Source organism: Astatotilapia calliptera, chromosome 10 (genome assembly GCF_964374335.1).
Source record: "Astatotilapia calliptera chromosome 10, fAstCal68.1, whole genome shotgun sequence".
Classification (NCBI taxonomy): Eukaryota; Metazoa; Chordata; class Actinopteri; order Cichliformes; family Cichlidae; genus Astatotilapia; species Astatotilapia calliptera.
Window position 1 is genome coordinate 9,508,653 of NC_137431.1, and position 20,223 is coordinate 9,528,875.

Consider the following 20,223-nt stretch of genomic DNA (forward strand, 5'->3'; position numbering starts at 1 on the left):
CGAGGCCTGCAGCATAGCTAACAAGACACTTGTCTCATTGCACTGTTTGGATACTTATCCCAGGTACACATAGCTTTGTAAACCCTTAAGTATTTTCTATAATTCTGCACAATCGCGATTTTTACATCAGTGAGACAAAACATCACAAGTCAGGCTATTTATTTAGCCCAGTAGTAATTATCCAATCATAAATGTTTTCATTAGATAACAGTTTCTGGATTACAGGCAGGAGAGTTCACCTGAACTCCTTCACCATGAGGTCTTTTTGTTGTTGTGTCCCGCAGAGTGTGGTGTGTATTGTCTTGTTGAAATAAGTAAGTTCTTCCCTGAATGGCAGCATATGTGGCTCCCAAACCTGTATATATTGTTCACAGGATTAATGGGACCTTCACAGATTTACAAATTACTCATACCATGTGCGCAGATACCATCACAGATGCTGGCTATTGAGCCAGATGGTCTCTCTCTTTATCCATGAATGCAACTTCTGTGATTTAAAAAAAAAGATTTCAGTTTTAGTGTAACTTGAAGGATCAATTCAGTATGAGTTTTTCTTCTTTAATGAGACTTCTGTAGATGATAAAATCATTAAGCGTCCATAGAATTTTAAATTGTTGGCCTATGTGCCCACAAAGCCTTCACAACTTGATGACCCACTCCACAGCTTTACTTTAGAAAAGCTCTGGGAGTTCCTCTGTTATTTCGCCCAGTCCTGTTAATATTTAGCATAATTAGTTGTGAGATGTTCCACTGGTGGGAAACTCATTCTTAAGAATTTTGTAACTTTGCAGTCTTTTGTTAGTTACAGCAAGCAGGTTTTAAATAATTTGATCATCACTGATTGCTGTTTTTACTGGTATTTTTTACACAACTTCCCAGTGGAAACCTTTTAGTTTTTAGCTCTTATTTATCCAGAAATACAGTCTTCTGTGTGCTTCCTACTTTCACTACTTTAGTTATAAATACTGCATTCGAAATTTTGGGTCAGTTAAAAAAAAGGTGACAGTCATAAATCTGCTTTGGTGCTCTGAAAAATGCTTTGCTTTTGCTTTTGCTGATTTTTTTTTAAACTAACTATACATACCAACATTTTACATTAGCTAAGAGGTGAATTTCAGTTGCTCCATTTTATTTTGAAAGAATCAGTGAGGATTATTCCAATTCAGGACCATTTTTAAGAACTAATTTTACAGTTCTTAAATATGTCCATCAACAGCATTTCGATTAATTGTGAGTCATAGAAAAGCATGTTTTACAGTGCCAGAAAAACACACTCAAATGGTATGATGCACTTAGGTAACTAACTAAAATAACAAAGAACAAATGTATAGGAAATGCCTTCACTTTTAGTACTTTTACTATCACTCTGGCTGTCAGTTTGGTAAATAAATGTAATTTTAAAACAATACTTTCAAATACAGACCTATGTACACACTGTTTGATGTGACTGCATGAATCACAACGTGAATAAAGAAGTAAGACAGCAGTGAACTGCAGCTGATTTCTCCACTCCACACAGTGGCCAACACCACCATCTGCTGGACATCTGTTAAAAAGAGTGTTAAAGAACTTCCATTGGATAAAGTCAAGGAAATTAGATCTCATGAAAGGATATGCATACTCATAAGCAGTCATTATCAATAACATTAAAAGTCTGTGTTTCACACACACTAGCAGTGGACATTAAACACTTGAACAGAGCATGTGTTGGGCTGATGGCTTTCATGGTTGATTAGCAGCACCTGCTCCAACCAGCCTCTCGGTTTGTTTCCTGCTTGGTAATCATGCTGGTGGAACAGTTTACCCAATTCAGTCATTTCAGATAGCAATGCAAAGAATACATTATCTAAGAATGAAACATGATTTTGTGTGTGTGTGTGTGTGTGTGTGTGTGTGTGTGTGTGTGTGTGTGTGTGTGTGTTTGTGCGTCCAACATGTGAAGGCCAGTCTGTTTCAGAAAGAGCTGTTCTAACAGTCAAAACCGTTCTTACAGCACATCAAAGTGAGAACACATAATAAGTTACCAACAGTAAGCATAAGTACAGTACCACAGCTGGTCTGGTTTGAATTTTGTTGGCTGTGACACAGTTGAGTTATTATCCAGTCTGACCTTGTATGGAGTCATCCTTCAACTTTTTTTTCTTTTTATATAAACTATTATTTTAAAAATATTCAAAATTGTATTTCACTTAAAGTATATAGAGTTCCAGTGGCTTGCAAATGTTAATATATGTTACACAAAAGGTTTATATAAATCTACATTCTTGCTGAATTCAGAAACCTTTCTTATTTTGTGAAATATTAGATTTAAACTCTTTCAAACATGTATTTGAATGCAACTGTGAGAAACATTTAGAACGGATAAACAACTTTGTCATTGTGTTCACAGCTACTGTGTGTATGCTAATCAAATCTAGGGAAACTAGCTGAGGTTATAAAGCTCAGGCCCACATTTTCTTATATGCTGCTAGGAAAATGGGGAATAGGTTTACTAAAACATGAGCAAATATATGTGGAAAACAGAGTTTGTACAATCTCAAGCTCGAATGTCTATATTTAATACAGCTCTTCTGTTGTAATGGCCTACCTCTGCCCCATTTCCCTTCTTTAAATGCTGATGAAGCGCTAATGAGTGAATGAGCCACTCTTCCACTGAAGCCATTTCTGATGAGGCTTCAGTGAACAGTAGATGGATCAACTTAAGGGACAGATGAATCCTTAATCTCTATTTTTCCTATTTCTTAACAATGGGACCTTCAGGTACTGTTCATCTGCAGTTTTTAAATGATTTCATTTATTAAGGGAAAAAACTACCCAAACCTACCTGGCACTAGATAACAAAGTAACTGTCCCCTAAACCGAAAGTTGTTGTGCCACCTTTGGCAGCAAAAACTGCAATTAGATGTTTGTCATGGAGGAATTCTGCCCCCCTCTTATTTGCTGAGTTCTTTTAATTCAGAGACCGTGCGTTTGTTGGTATGATGTTCTTTTAATTTTTAATTAAATGCTGTGTTAGTTTGACCCCACGTGTAACGGGAGGCAATCCAAAAAGTTACATTTTTGTCTAGTTGCCTCAGAATATTTTCTCAACAGACTCTGACCATCAAGATGTTCTGACCTTAACTGAGACAAGTGAGGCCTGCAGTTCAGACGCTGCTCTGGGTTCTTTTCTGATTTCCTGGATGAGTCTGCGATGTGCTCTTGGGAGTAATTTTGGTAGGCTGCCGACTACTGGGAACGTTCACCACTGTTCCAGGGACAATGAATCTCCCCAAAGGTTTGTCCCAAAGGTTTAGGAACGAGTTTGTGGCCTTTTCCAGGCTAATACATGTCAATGTTTTTGTTTCTGTTTTAGTTCATGGCATGTTCTGTTTTTTTGTTGTCGTTTTTGTTAGATTCTTTCACCTAATGTTCTTTGTCCAACGGGTTTCTATTTAAGTGATTTCTTGATTCAACAGGTCTAGCAATAATTAGTCCTGGGTTTGGCGAGTGAAAAGGAAAGGATAATCAGCAGCACGGAGGGTTATAAGTTTCATTAAGATCCTGATATGTTTGTAGTTACAGTGCTGTATTAACTTTGAACTATACTTAATACATAAACACATTTGATAGTTTTCTTTTATTTAGACAACCCAAATAAAAGGCACATAACATTGCGCATGTTTATGTAATAATCTGACAAACGTACATTTAAAAAAAAAATGTAGGAATGTTTGACCTTTCTGCTAGTCAGAAAGCCTAGTGTCTCATATATACAAAATTATCAATGTTAATGTTCTAATACAAAAAATTTATAAAAAAGGTTATCTTTCACATCTATTGTAACTACCTTATCCTTGGAACTAAAATAGTTTTGTACAAAGATATACATTCAACTGCTTTCACAAGTGTCCTGGAATTTCCAATTAACCATTTTCCTTAAAAATAAAGAGATGTTCAATTCCACCAGAAATATTCAGTTTATCACATCATTATTGTTTCAAATTTGGCAAACAGGCTATTATAGTGTATCTACGTAAATATAACAAAAATAAAAAAAAACAAAAACGCTAGACTAATATTTTGTTTAAAACAAAACTTGGGGAAAAAAAAAAAGAAAAGAAAAAAAAAAGACAAACATGCATATTGCATTTTTCAGTATAAACTCTGTCAACTCAGATGAGCTGAAACACTGCTGAAATACCATGGCATTCACTAAAAACAAACAAACAAAAAAAAAAAAAAAAAAAAAAAAAGGTCAACAGCTACAGTGTTCGGGGTCATGCATTGTCAGTCTCGCCTGTTGTTTCAGTGGACACAAACTTGCATTTGATTAAACAGTTCCCAGCCACATACTGTACCTATGCAGACTGAGACTTTAAAGGAAATTTAAAAAAGGTAAACAGCATGTATTCCATTGTACAGTCATTTATCATTTTAAATGGACGGCTATTAAAAACAAAACAAAAAGTCTTGGACAACTTCTTCCTCACTGAAGTCAAACCCCACGATGCCAAATCTTTTAGGGAATCCAAAAAGTTACATGGAGAGGAATCATGACACATGGTAGATATCAGTATAAAAAGAACCGCGTTCATGAGTAATGGGGCTTTTCTATACGTTTCCTGAGCGAAGCATCCTTAGCATATGGTTGGGGATGAAACAGAAAAAAAAGAAAGAAAGAAAAAAAAAGTAAAAGTGTGCAGAAGAGTCAGCCAAAAGTATGCTGCTTTAAAAATAAAAATAAGGTGACACTTAAAATCAGACCTTGATTAATGAAACATTCAGTTTGAAAATCATTACTGACATCCATTGTGTAATCAAAATCACCAACACTTTGAGGGTTGGATTCGAAATTTTAGAAGTTAAAAATTGTTCAAGTGTTCCCTCGGTTTTTTGTTTTTATTTGTTTTTTGAGCAGTACGTTTAGTCACCACCATGGTGACGGGTAACAGCCTGAAAAAGCTTCACTGCAAGGCTTTCCACAATCAGCCACTAGATGGTGCTCAAGTGCTTGCGGTTGCTGCAAAAAACACTGAGACGCCACTTTGATCTTCAATAATACTGCTGTTCACCTGTATGCAGGATATTCTTTCAGTGCAAGATTCGTTCCATTCTGAATTCATGAAGAAAACCAAAAAAAAATTAACACTACAAATAGGAAAATAAAAACAGAACTTTGTGTGTCCATACATACAAAAACAAATAGAAATATTTCATAGTCAAGAGGACAGTGTCTTGATATCCACTTGCTAAAAGCAAAAATTAAAATGCTGACGTGGAAAATACATTACTATGTCAACTGTACAAGTTAGTGTACCTCAAGAGCATACCTATTATCTGAGAATACAAAAGAAATGCTATAGCAATGTGAAAAAATATTCTTCCATGCAAGTGGAAGCTGCTGTCCCTTTTACTAGACTCATTTCCTATAACATTAAATAGTGATTAGCAGGCTATAGTTAAAAAACAAAAAAAACCAAAAACCAATATACAAAGTAACACCCAGAGACTTTGGGAGAGAACTTGTAAAACATCAAATACAGCAATTTATAGTTATTGCTTCAGTTCATTTCCCATCTCCCTTTTACAAAAAGCACTGATGTGTTTTCCTAAGGAGTCCTCGAGGATGAGGAATCCTCTCATTTGTCATAATACAAATCACAGTTTCATCGTTCTAACTGACTACACTAAGTCTTACGGCTGTCCTGATTTCAAGATAAATCCTACTCAAATTCTACTCTTATTCTGCGTCCCATGCCAGTCACTTAACCTCGGTTGGGACACAGCTGGGACTTGGTGAGCTCCTACTGGCCGCACAGCTCGTGTAAATATTCACTTCAGAGCTCGGAGAAGTGAGCGCTGTTCTAGGTGAGAAAGAGCTGAGCCCGAGGTTCAGCTGTGAGGACAGGAGTCTCTTGTTTCACTTCATTTTCCCTTTCTTCTTGGCCAGTTCACCTTGCTCCCTCCTTTTTATCTTTTATTTTAATTTTTTTTTTTTTACATTTTTTACCAAGGTGGGGATGAAGGCAAGACTTGGGAGAGAAAAGGCATGCTATCCACTGGCCTCATGGCGATGTTGAGCGGCCCGGCTATATTCATAGGCATCGGGGTTGTGATCGCGACAGGGTGGGCGATATTCATAGGCGCGGTTGCCGGGATGTTCACGGAGGCGATGTTGACGGGCCCAGTGATGGTGACAGGGTGCTGGAGGCTGACTGGAGATGTGATGTTGACCGTGTTGGTGCTAATGTTCATTTGTGCGGCGATGGTGACGGGGTTGTTGTTGTTCGCATTGCCCCGATTCATCGCTGAAGTGATGGGGGCAGAGATGGTCACAGGCGTGGCTGAAGCAGAATTGCAGACTTCGTTACCGTCTGGAGAAACCCAAGAACAAGCATTTTACTTAGCTTTGCAGCATTTAGCAAAAACAAAAACAAAATAAACACCATTATCTTGTACTTTGCACAAATATTACAGCAATAGCGAGGATCAGCACTGGTCAGTGGTGCTCAACATGTACAGGTTGACAGCTTTTATGACAACTGCAGCGGTATGGTGACCAACAAAATGAGTCTTGCTAATACATAAAGAGACTGGCATTTAATACTTTTTTTTTTTTTTTTTTTTTAAAGTCCGCACTCTTGAAAAAAAAAAGAAAAAGAGAAGAGCATGAAACTTTAGGACAACACCTTAGATGGTTTGAGCTAGTTTCAAAAACCACATTTTTCTAAAAATGCTCTCCACTCGAAGCTCTGGCAAACTCACAGCCTGTACGATATTACTGCCTTTATCCCTTATTGCTTACAGTAATGCGAAGGCAATATGCAGGGATTGGTTTCCATCGTTTTTAAATGCACGGCCCTATGGTGCTGCTGTACTTGCTCCCAGTGTGTGACGAACCTTTGTTACAGGAGTTAAAGTTGGTCTGCCCGTGAGTCTTCAGATGACTGGTGATGTAGGCTGCGCTGAGCATCTTTCCGCAGATACTACAGGTGACTTTGCCTTCATGTCTAATCATGTGGGAACGGAGTCTGTCTTTGGTGGCGAAAGCAGAGGTACAGGCCTGGTGTCGCACAGCAGATGGGGTAAAAGGTCAGTGCAGTGAAATCACGATATTAAAAATGATTTAAAAAAACAAAACAAGCTGCAAAGTAGCCATTTTTCTCACCGTTACTTGACATTTAAACGGTCTTTCTGAGGAATGCACATGCTTCACATGGCAGCTCAAGTGGTCTGGCCTAGATAAAAATGACAACAAAAACATGGTTAAAATTTAAAGACGATACATTTGAGTTCCATTAGATATAGATGAGACAATTTGTACTTCATTGTGTGGAGATTTATTTATAATATGGTTTCTGTAACCCAACAAAAAGCTACCAGTTGTAGGGCTGGTATAACGTCTGCTAACACTTTTAAAAGACTTCACCAAATTCATTTGACATTTATTTTGCTTGCGATTTAACCAAACCTATATGTTGTTACAATACATACAACAAGTGTTAATAATTTACTAAAGGCGCATCATGGACGTGCACAAGCATAAAGTGAAAAGCCTAACATGCATTACAAGTGCAGAAGTGTACGGATGTGCTCTGTTTACTTAGATAATGAGGGGATGGGCACAAAAAAATCCCGAAAAATTCAGTCAATGGTAGTTAATTCTCCATGATCAATCGTGCGTAAATGTGTTTGACCTACTTTTGAACACACACACACAATGAAAAGAAAGGACATTTTTGACATGATATTTGAATAAACTGACAGTTTGATTATTATTACTGTGCTTAGTTCCTAACATCCTTGTTATTACACATATATGAAAATGAAATGAATATGAAGTTCCAGGAATTTTCTTGATACTTCTTAACACAAGTCCTAATCTGAATTTGCATCTCTCTCTGAGGATTAGAAGAAGACCACGTATGGCACAACTGTTGTTCAACAAACAACAATAATCCATGGCTGTGCTGACTTGTGTTTCTGATAAGAACATGTACCTGTGCCAAAATATGATGTGTATATTTATAGGTATTAAAAACTGCCTTTAAGGGAAAACTATTATAACTGAGCATATAGAGAAGATCTATATTGCTCCTTTTGTTATAGAACTTTAAGCAGGGATTTGAGAACACTTAATATCTACTTACACCATGACTGTACTGATATACCTTGTCTATTACACAATAAAAAAAACAAACAAAAAAACCCCACTGAAAACTGATTAAGAAATTGCTGAAACTTGCCTTCTGTATTCCAAGTGTTCAAGCTTAAACTAAAGCTTCATAATGTGTTTTTATGTCAAACTAGCTATAAAAACAAACAAACATACATATAATTTGCAAAGTTCACAGGAAAACTGCTTGAGATTTACAGCGAAAGGCCAACATTCACAAACTTCTTCGTGGCACTGATCCTCCTCTGTCAGCATGTCAGTTCTAGTGAAGCTGTGAGCTGAATCATGTTAGAAGTGCCATAATGGAGTGAGCAAGGGCTACTGCTTTGGCAGCTGCTTCCAAACCGGAAAGTTTCATGCTGCTGGAGTCCCTTCTTTTTTTTCTTCTTTTTTTAAAAATAAAATCAGAGGAGTCAAGTAGGATCTTCTCATGGGTGCCATGAACCGGAATAAAGATTTTTTTCTTTTCCCCTTGCCCCACTGATGAGGAGAGCAGACTCCAGACAGTGCCTGTCTACAGATCCGGCTGAGTGGCAGTGACTCAGTGCCCTGTTACTCAGTCCTCATTCTCACTTTCCAGTATGCTGATGAATCGCTGCTCGACGTCACCAAGTTGGAGGCATGCCTGAGATTGCCCTACACAGCACAGTGCTAATGTTACCGCTTGGCCAGGGTACACTGCTGATGTTTTTGTTGAAGCTGTGTATTGCGGCACACAGCTTGCTGTTTTTTTGTTTTTAATGTTATCACGACTCTCTGCTAAGTCAATACTGATTTATGTACACATCAGGTTTAACAAACACTTGGCTTTTAACAAAATTTTAAATGTATGTCACTATTAAACCTTCTTAAAGTCATTACTTCATGTTAAAAGTGTTGACCTAAACATTACCGCATGGTTCAGTGAATTCCCAGGGGAAAGAGTCTGTGACATGCTGGCGGGAACTGCAAAGTGACAAGTGACGCCTCCCCCTCCTTTGGTACTTCACTGGTGCTCTTCCATGTGCGACTTTTTAAACATGTGGTTGAAATGGTGTGGGGGGTCATTACAAGTACAAGTTTAAACTGCTAACCCCAGCAATAAACATTAAAAAAAAAAAAAAAGGCCACGTTGGAGCAACACGGACACTAGATTGACATAATTATTTGCTCTATATCAAATCACAGTGCGGCTGACTATTCCAAACACCATGACGTGAATAATTCACTTACAAATGTACAAGCTGTTGGGTAGCAGTTCCGTGTACCTTGGGTAAAGCATGAAATATGTAGAATCTAGCATTTGCATTCAAAACTGCATGCATGAAAGATGGTAAAATTTAATACTTCAATCTATTAAGCATGATTTTTTTTTCCTTTGCAGCAGCCATTTGTGGACTGCCAAGGACACACTCATAAAAGACTGGTTGTTAGAATGTATTTATCATTATTTATTTATTGAAATTCTGCATAGACAAGTCAGGACTTTTCCCTATGACCCCCGAATGCAATCACCAGAGGGTGAAATTACTTTTTGTCTCCCCTCCCATAAGAATAAATTAGCTCTCAGATGCACATTTCCTGTTTACAGTAGCCTTGTTAGTTGTTGATTAAAAGCACAGGAATAGAACAGAAGGGTTGTAAAAACAGCGCCATTTTTTCATCAGTTTACTATTTTCTTGTGCCACTCTGTATTATCAGTGTGGCTGACATTCTCACTGCCTACCAAACCCCTTGAAGGACTGATCACATGTACACACAAGGAGTGCTACTAGCTTCTTAGTGCACTCAGTTTAACAATTCCACAGACAACCTAAGTAAACTCATCCCAAACAAACTAGTGGCTAGTGCAACAACAAGGAGGGATTCCCAGTTACCCTGGAGAACACTTTGTCAGGTTTGTGGACAGGCCGATTAGCTTAGCTGGAGAACTCCAGTAAATAAAACCTAAAGCACTTCATTTCTTGCTCCATATTTGAGGGCTGTTCTTCGTCTAAAGTTGTCAATAAACTGACAGCTCCTGCTTTAGGAGACCAGCTGTAGTAAAAAAAACAATCAAACAAAAAACCCCAAGCAGCAAACTACTAAGTTGGCATTCTTCACATCTTCATATGGACATTTTCCATATGAAAGGCAAGACTTCACTTTGGTTTTGAACCAACAAACACTTCTTGTTGTTATCTCACACACTTTCATCACAGCAGAAATGCTCTTGCAGCTGCCAGTAGTTGATTATTGTAAGCTAATGGGTCCAAGCTACTGTGGTTTTATCTGCAAGTAAGCTTGAAGCCTGACAAAATGGATGCTTGTGGGAAACCAGCTGCCACAACAAGGTAAGGTTGTTTCAAACATCTTCGAGACCTCGGTGGCCATAACATGTTTTTAGGACTTCTTGTTCTTCTTATCAGTGCAAATTATTTTTTGTTTGGGGTTTTTATCTCAAAATGACATTTAGACCATCTATTATCTGCATGGTGGTACTGTATAATAAAGAATGTTATGCCATTATCTAACAGAGACTAAAACTTCATCCAGCACCTCATGAACTAAATGATTGTAATTTAAAACAGTAATCTTATCTCCCTATGGAATTCCTGTGTCAGTCTGAATCCCTATGACAGACCTGTTTGGCAGGATATTGGAAAAACAAATTCACATTGGAGATGCTCAATGTGGAAAATTCATTTTTAACTAGAGACATACTGAACAATTTAGGTGTAGAATTAACAAATACAGACAGGTGAGTAACTGAAGGGAAAAACTGACAGCAGCATTATCAGTCAATCTAGTGGAGTTGAACTATTGATGACTGTTGTACTAGTTTCCTTAGAGATCAAAGGACAAAAACCTGATCCTTACCTGGAAAAGCCTTTTCCACACACAGAACATACGTAGGGCTTGTGGACACCCCCATCGTGAGAGCGAACATGGTAGGTCATGCGGTCCTTCCTTTTAAAGCGTTGCTGGCAGATGGGACACTCAAAAGGCTTCTCATCTGAATGGGACAGCTTGTGACGATTCAGGTGGTATACGTCGCGAAAGGCTTTGCCGCACATCTCACATCCATGGTTCTTCTTGACAGGTTTGGCAGGTTTCTTCGGGACATTTTGCTGCGGCACATTGCCCATTGCAGGTGATGTCATGATACTTGTGCCTGAGGAAACAGAGGTTGTTGCTGTGGAGAGGATGCCAGCTACTGTGGAGATGTAGGAAGAGTTGCCGTTGTTTTCTCGTGGCATGGTGCCGATCATGGGGACCATGGTGGGGGCTGTTTGGGCTGTCTTCTTTGGACGTGAAACCATCTTGATACCGGTGTGGCTGGACTCATGACGTCGCAGGTGGTAACTGTCGCGAAAGGCCTTGTTACAGTAGCCGCAGACAAAAGGGGTTTTGCCTTTGTGTTCTTTCTTTATCACAGGCACTGGAAGCCGCTGACCACCTCCGCTGGCGACATTGTCTTTGAGAAGCTCAGCAGCATTGGCAGGTGGCTTCTGGTCTATTTGGATAGGCAGGATAGGCTTCTGGTCAACTTGCTCAGCTCCTGCATTGAGAAGTGGTAGCAGGCTGTTCTGGGCCACCTGGTGCTGGTGGTGGAGGGCTTCATTGGCCTGCTGATGAATCAAACACAGAGGGTTTTTGGTTAAATGAAGACGAATACTATACTTCTACTTATAAAACAAAAGTAACAAGGTGCTAAAGATAATACTAAAGATTTAATAATAATAATAATAATAATAATAATAATAATAATAATGATAACAACTGCGAGAGAAAAATAAAGTCGCCATAATCTAAAGAAAAAAAAAAACAAAAAACAAACTTAATGACCAAGAAACAAAAAGCGTTGAAGCCAGGTGTTCCCTCACTGGAAACTGACAACTCAATAAACACAATATGTGTTAGTAATCTGTTACAGAATACAAAGCTGTGCTGGATGAAAAAGGATACCATCGTGACGGTGCTCACATTCATCATTCATCATGTGACTGCAAAACAGGCATACCAAATAAGAGCCGTAGCAGAGCGCAGTTTAACTACCAAGAAGGCTCCTAAAGAGCAGGCCATCATCTCAGGTACCCAGCTGATTTGGGATAACCATACTTCTGCTCTATTGTGTAAGTAAAGGAGTTAAACGACAGGAAAATAAAGGGCAACAGACTAAATAAAACTTTACATCGGGAATAACTGCTTTGAGATTTTTTTGCACCCCCCTGGGGATCTGCAAGTACAAACCAATGCCAGCTACTGCCGCAGCACAAATGGGATGAAATGGCTGGTTGTAATTACCAATAGCAACAAGATGCTAAGCTGGGGTTTCACTCATTAAGTAATCAAATTTCCTGACTAAATGGATCAGACACAATTTGAGTTTTGTACCATTGCTGTGACCAGCTAAAATCATCCATGACTGTTTGGGCGTACTTGGGGCAGAATGGAGATAGTGGAAGCTGTATGAAATCCGGCTGCCTTATTTTCTTTAAAAAATAAATAAATAAACAAAAAAAAATGACATCACAATAAATATCAATGGAGTTTAATTCAATTAGTTCAGTTAAAAAAAAAAAAAAATCTATCACACTTCTCATAACAATTCATTCTTTTTCATATATCCAAATATGAAAAAAAAGAAAAGAAACACAGTTAACACCGTTTTTTCAGCGACTGGACACACTCAGGACTACTCTGTCGATGTTGTCAACCACCAGCGAGAAAAGCAAGCTGAAATACTTGACCTTTCTCTTTGAGGTTCAATCATCCATCGAAGAAGGCTAGCCAAGAAAAAAGTTGCAAAAGAGAAGACGGGACAGAAAAGAAAAATGAACCTCACAATGTCCTCCTTATGTCATCTAGCCTATTGTGAAAGACACAAATCTGAGCAGTGATGCACTCGGGCCTCAGCAGGGGATCTTTGTATGCTCATCTTCATTGATTTGGCTCATCTATTCATGGGACGGGGACATTGTTTATCCACACACTACTCAGCGAAACTAGCCGTCATTCCTACATATGCAATGGGACCTGGGAACTCGAGGAGAATGCCACCCATCCATTTGTCTGAGCACCTGCTTACACTTGCCACCTTCCAGGATTAGTCATCATCATGCCAATGCTAACCCGTCCGCTGGCACAACAGGGGTGGGGAGAGCTTTATGTTTGGGTTGGAGGGGGGAGGTGGGGTACTAGCAGTGAACCCCCCTTTGTGAAGCTTGTGAACAGCAGACGTAGCCAGTGTAGACAGCCTGGCCCTCTATGCAGAGGTGCAGGGCCTGTAAGCTGCTGTGCCTTCATGCAGCTCTGACCATTTTGACACAAATGCGCTCTGACAAGTGGGGCTGCTCCCTCATAAATAACATCAAAATGGAGGGAGTGTCCTGATGGCTCCATGGGCCACTGTAGGCTTGAATTGCGCTCACGGTCTGAGTTAGATTATGCGCTGTCTTTCTTTAGTCTTTTGTGCCACACTCTACAGCTGCTTGCCGAAATCTCAATTTTTCCATCACAGGCAAAAACTGATGACAGGGATGAAAAGAGGGGCAGAGAAAGAAACAAAACTTCTAATTACATAATTTGTTTTTCGAGTACATCTAATTTTTGAGGAGTTTTTTTCTAGGTCCTTCTTTCAAGTTCTGAATTTTTTTGGCTGCCGTCTAGTTTGCTTAGTGGGCAAACTTCTGAAATGTTGTCAATCCCCTAATTTTTTTTTTAATGATCCCAAAAAGTTGTACTTCAGGGATTCATTTGGTTAAGGCGTATTTTTTCGTACAGATATTTGAGTTCTACTAAGAGTGAACAAACCTTTAAGGACATTCAACAGAGGCTAGTCTTCTAAACATCCAGAATGGGTGGCATTTAACACCCCTATAGCTAATAGGTGTGCTGTATTACAATGAGCAATCGCTGTGACATTGAGACAAATCACATGTCAAAATAAATAGATACATTTAAAAAAAAAACCATAAAAATGTACCCAAAAAACTATGAAACGCTTAAACATCTACAAAAATAGCCAAGCAGATATACCCTGCATTTCTGATGTAACCCATTTTACAGACCTGTGCTTTTCATTTCAGTCAAAATGACCAGAATTATATTGTACCGTAAAAACATGAACCTTCCACATGAGCAGAAAAACACATGGAACTGATTCTCGACGGCACCAACAAGCCTCAATATTTTCCTTTCTTTTTTAAACAAAGGTAATAATAAGTAATATATGTAACATATTTACCTTTGTTAAAAAAAAAAGAAAAAAAGAAGTAATATACGTAACATAATAACAAGGGGGGGGGGGGGGGGGGCAGCGACAAGCAAAATACTGTGCACGTTGGAGGAGAGAGAAAAAAATAAAAAAATAGAATACATAATAGTTACTACCAAGTCTAAAGCTCTAGCAAGAGCATCCAAAACATGTTTTATATAAACAGTGATTGTGCAATTTCAAAAGGGGTTGTTTGTTATGAAGGTCCAGTTTTAAGCAGAACAAAGACTTGGAGTTAGTGATACTTGATAACATCCCTCACTAACACCATGCTTATGCACACTCTTTCAGTGTCATGTAAGTTGGGTATTATTTCAAGTCAATGTGAGTACTGAAAAATTTAATATTTTCAGTACAGTCTATTCATCTGATGAGCTTCATTTAGTTACTGAGATTTGCCATCTGAATGTTTTGGTAAAATAGGGCAAAACAGAAACAAAGAATCTTTTACACAATTTCCAATTACCATAAAGCATTCGTTTTCACTGTGGGTTTCTGAGTGGCTATTGCAGTTTCTGGAGAAAGCCAAAACTGATTTTCGTGCACACATGGATTGCGTTATAACTTTTCTCACTTACCTAAAAGGGTTATTAGTGTAACACTTCACACATCCATGTTCAGAGTGCTGAAAACAACATGATTCACCAATTTTCCTGAATGTAGCCTCACAAAAACTGCCCCCCCCCCTCCCCTCTTTTGAACATGTTTTCCCCACATTGTGCATTTACCTGACAGAGGATATGCAGCAGGTAATATTTAAGCTGGTTTACGCAACAACACTGGTCATTTAAAACACCTGACAAAGCTTTTCAGAAAATATCACCAATTTTCATGTAAACTTCTTGTTTACAAAAAACAAACTATAATGTGTTGAAAAACAATGAAGTTAAAAAAAAATGCTTCAAAGTGTTCCAGGAGCCTGAATTTAAAGGCACACTGATTTACATGAAACTGACACAGTAACAGTGTGAGGTACATAATACACGCAGGGCCTCTGGCTAGACGCCAGATACTGCATGACAAATGACATTGTCTGTCTGCCTTTTCAATTATGAAGAAATAGTACACAAAGATGTGAATGAACGACCACTCCGACAGCAGAGCAAATTATCAGAAACTCAGGAAAAAAACAAAGTGTCCAAAAAGCAGTGAAATGAACACAACTTAAGATGGATTTCTTTAAACTATTTGCCAAAGTGAGCTATTCAGATTCTTTGCAGCCATTGATGTCCTTACACCAAGCAGTGAAAGCTTAATCAGAGCATTAATGATCAGTTTTTTTCCACACTTTAGAAGACTTTTAAAAAGAGAAGTGGCTCTTTAGCATGAAAACTATAAATTGTGCACTTCTATTCACATATCCTGTTTTTTCCCCCGTTGTCATTGACATATTTATTTATTACACAAAATATATTACTATTAGACAAAGGGTGCAGCACCAACTACTGCAGCAGGTTAAACTCTAGACCTTCATCTGATCATTAAAGCCTGGAATAAAATAAAGTTGTGAACATTACATATGCAGATTTGAAGGGTTTACTGAAAAGTAATTTTTGGGAATGATCCTGAAGTTACTGGGAAGTTCCTCCCACGAGGAGAACTTTGCAACACCCACTAAAGTGTTGAGTCAAAGGTAAAAATTAATTTTAAGCACTGGAAATACACAAGAGACCGCAGAATAGTGGTAAACCTGGAAAAATGGTGCGTATTGGGAATGGAAACTAAAAATATATATATTTATATTGCATTGGGGTTACACAAAAACGGACTCAACTGTAAAACATGAAATCTTTATCCTTACAAAACTCATTTGCTCCATGTTCCGAGCTCATTTCTTGTAGCCTAGGTAAGGCCATGCGATTGAGAAGCTCACAAATACGAGTGAACAATAGCCTTCATTCTTAGCACATATTGAAATTCACTAAACCGTGACAGATATCACTCTAAACCGCAGCACTCGCTTTCCTTCCCAGCACGCATTTATTCATTTCGTAACGCCGTTGCTAATTTCAAATGCGCCTCTTCGCTGCTAGTGTTAGCTGATGTTGTGTGCATAGTTTGAATTCCTTTCCACCACGGTCACCAGAATAAATAGCTTAGTTAATAAGCAGAGAATCTGCACAGCGCTGGTCGTCAAGTCTTGTAACGTTAGTTTTGCAAGCTCATTATGGCAGCCTCGCCCACATTAAGCTAAATTAGCAAGCGAGTGTAATTAAGGTAGCCCGAACATCGTTAGCTACTTGGCTAGTTAGTGTCGAACCGGCTGGAGCAGGCGGAAAGTTCACCGCGGACTTGAGAACCGCCGTTAGTAAATCTCAGCAGCTAAAAACCTCTGTGTACACTTAACCAGAGATTTGCCAAATCTACAATGCGTGTTCTGTTATCCACGCTACACTGAAACATGTCGCAGCGTTACATCTCATTATCCCACGGCGCCTGATCAAAGCCTTCAGTCAAAGGGGGGAAAAAACAGGTCTGTCTCGATTGTAACGGTGCAGTGGCGTCTCCTGCTTCACTCCAAGTGATCCCGCATGTTTGGCTCCGGCTAGGCAAACAAACTTAAAAAAACAAGGAATCACAAACGCTGTCGAAGTATTAAACGCAAATACCCAAATATCGTCGGGGTAAGAAAACATGCCGCTTTTCAAACAATGCTTGGAGAGATTAGATTTTTTGTTCTAGCGTCATTCCCAAGCCTCACAGCTGGAAGCCTGGATTCATATACCATTGTTTTGCTTGGTTACTTGTTCTTGACATTAATCGTTTAAAAACTGGATTTACCACTAAGATATGAAGCCGTTTGCAATTCTACGGTTGTTTTACCGACTATTCCGGTTTCCCTCCAAAAGAGACAACTTACTTGAAAAAGAAACGTACTCCAGCTCGGCTCCATTTCCACACTTACTAATTCTGTAGGAAACCTAGTAGAAGCCTACAACAAAGCAACCAAACATGGCAGCTAAACAACTTCCGGTGACCTCAAGGGCTGAACCACTTTGCGCAGGATTTGGCGGGGTTCATTAAATTTCGTATTTTGAAATGAATTCGTACGCATAACTCGTGAAATATGAATTAATCACTAACAAGAATAGCAACTTACGATGTATGTTGAATTCAAATTCACAAGAGATTGTATGAATTGTTCCCGTGTTATTACGATAGTAATCTGGTGGCGTTGGATTTTTAAAACACCCCCCTGGATGGTTTTTGCTGATGCTGTGAGGGGAATTTGTTATATTAGATTGTCGCATGTGGCTGGGAAATGATTGCGTTTCAGTAACGTTTCGTCCTTTTTAAAAGGGAAAAAAAAAGATGCTAGCGTGTTGTTCTGCATTACAAATAGTTGGGCGGTCGTCTTTCCCACTGTGCCAAGTGGTTCATTTTAGAGAAGTAATTTGAGTGCGAGTTTATTTTCATTCATGTAATAGGGATGAATGAAAAGGCAGAGCCATAATATCCTAAATTTACTTTTTACGTCATGTACACTTGGGTTAAAAGTGATTCTAGTTCCATCTTTCATCATTACCTGCAGAATTTGGCTATTAGTATTTACCACAACCTCGAGGTAATGATGCAAGCCTCAGATATGCTTCTGAATAGATAAAGTCCTGTAGATGCTGTTTTTTTTTTTTGCGTGAGATAACTTGTACATTAAACAAAAACAACATTTTTATATAAGCTCTTGGAAAATGAAAATTGTCACTTTCTAAAAAAAGGGCTTTCATCCTTTATTTACAATTCACACACACACATACACACGCACGCGCACAATGCAGTGCAATCCTTAACTGTCATCCAAATGTCAATTGTCATTCACCATCCAACTGTATAAGGAATGGTAATATGTTAGGGACTCAGTGGTAACTGACAGGGAATGAGTCATAGTTTCCTTGTATTATCCTGGTGGTGTGAGTCAGATAGGTTTCATTCCTTAATCTTAGTCAGGTGATAAGAAAAAGTTGATATGACATTTTTCTTTGGAAATGAATAATTCATTAACATTCTCCACTGAAGCTGACCAAGAAGTCCTCATAGATAGAGACAGACAGTATAGGTGAAAAATATATCGTAAACCATACATTACTAAAAAAAAGGTACAGAGACTCTGCAAGACCAGTAGGTGATGCTACAAAACCTTAATAAGCAACAGGAGGTCTTACTACTTCAACAATTCCATGTTCCCTGTTAGATTTATAATTTCATTGTTAATACAAGTTAAATAATATTCAGACTGACTGGTAATGTTCAAAAGTTCAAAAAGTATTGTAGTTCATTCTTAAAACCTTTCTAATGAACATTGGGAAAATAATAACTGGACACTGTGGGGATTTTTCACTTTTCATTTTGAGATTTTGGAAGAAATGTATTACAAAAAATTGGCAACGTGTTCAGGGTGTGCCCTGTCTCTCACCCTATGATCACAGGGACAGACTCTAAAACCCTCGTGATGCTGAATTGGGCAGTGGAAGGTGGATGGATGGATGGATGGAAGAGCAAAGTAATAATGTCTTCCAGAGAATGGCTTGTTCTTAAGGTTAACGTGGATACAGATCTGTGCATGAATCAGTATTGTACACACTCCTTCTAGTGCATTCTTTAAACTCTGCTTATCACTGAATGACTGTTCAATGAAGGAGCCCCATTGTAATCTATTCTCAGTTTTTTCCAACTGTATATTGAAAGTTTTGAATCTCATACAGTCCAATCAATGTTTTAGTTGGAGGTATTCATATCTCCCTAATCCAGCTCCAATGAAGAAAAAGTGTCCAACAATGAACTTCAGCTGAAAACAAAACTTTATGTTGACTGTCAGTCCAAGCTGCTTCAGTGTAAATTTATATCTCAACATCAACTCGCAGTAGAGGTACGTGCCCCAGGCCAGGAGCACTACTATCAGAAGCCAAGTACTGGGCATCTCATTTGAGACACGGGGGCACTCCATGGATAAATTCAGACAAACCAGAATTTGCCAAAATGTAAATGCATATTTTCATCAAAATAGTAAGAGTAATAAAAAAAATGGAAAGGAAATCAAGTTTGGCATGTTGTAAATGTCTAAAATGATTTTTTCTAAAATGAATGGATCAGTGTGAGTAAACTATTAAGGTAATACATTTTAGATTGTGGTTCTCTCCTCAGAATTGCAGCTTCCTATGTGTAATGAGCTTTAACAAGCAAAACATATGGGATTATCTGGAGTTCATTATGTATGTGTATATTGAAACTGCTGGGAGAAGGAAGAAATGATGCAAATGAGGTGAAACATTTTATGCAATTGATCTTGCAAATTGAGTTCTAACATATGCTGTAATCAACTCATCATTGTTGTAGGAGGAATTATCCTAAAGAATTCCATATAAATAGGTAAATAATGTTTAAAATAACCATTCACCACAACTCAGATTCTGTTTGGGTTTAAAGTCTGTATGTCAGTGACTGTAACACCAATGTCACTGGACTGTAACTCATTAGCTGCAAAACACTTTATGTGTTATCCAATGTGAAATCAACATGTTAACAATATAAGTTTTTCTCTACGAAAAACTGGGCAGCTTGGAACTAAATATCTGTGCTTACATCCTTTGTATGGTTAAAATAAAGACCAGGAGGGGTCACTGCTGTCCAGTGTAGTCTTCCGGAGCTTTCATGTGCTGTTGGATTTATTAAAATTTAGAGCGTTAGCCTACATTTTGGACATCTAAATCGTCCTACTATCATTGAGGACTAATCCCCCCCATGTTTCCAATTTAGACCATTAAGAGAGAGGTTGTTTTTCAGCTTTCCCTCTTTATAATATATATTTTAAAGTGTAATGAGGAGACTACTT

The 20,223-nt window shown here is 38.4% G+C and overlaps 1 protein-coding gene across 1 annotated transcript; it reads right to left on the reverse strand.

Moving 5' to 3' along the window:
* Positions 1-3,600: 3,600 nt before the first annotated feature.
* On the reverse strand, positions 3,601-17,393 carry LOC113030746 (vascular endothelial zinc finger 1). Its single transcript, XM_026182437.2, has 5 exons — positions 17,257-17,393; positions 10,997-11,748; positions 7,151-7,220; positions 6,883-7,045; positions 3,601-6,356 (listed from the first exon to the last, which is right to left on the reverse strand). The coding sequence occupies exons 1-5, from the start codon at positions 17,287-17,289 to the stop codon at positions 5,989-5,991; spliced, it is 1,386 nt and encodes a 461-aa protein (XP_026038222.1). The 5' UTR covers positions 17,290-17,393; the 3' UTR covers positions 3,601-5,988.
* Between the last annotated feature and the right edge of the window lie 2,830 nt (positions 17,394-20,223).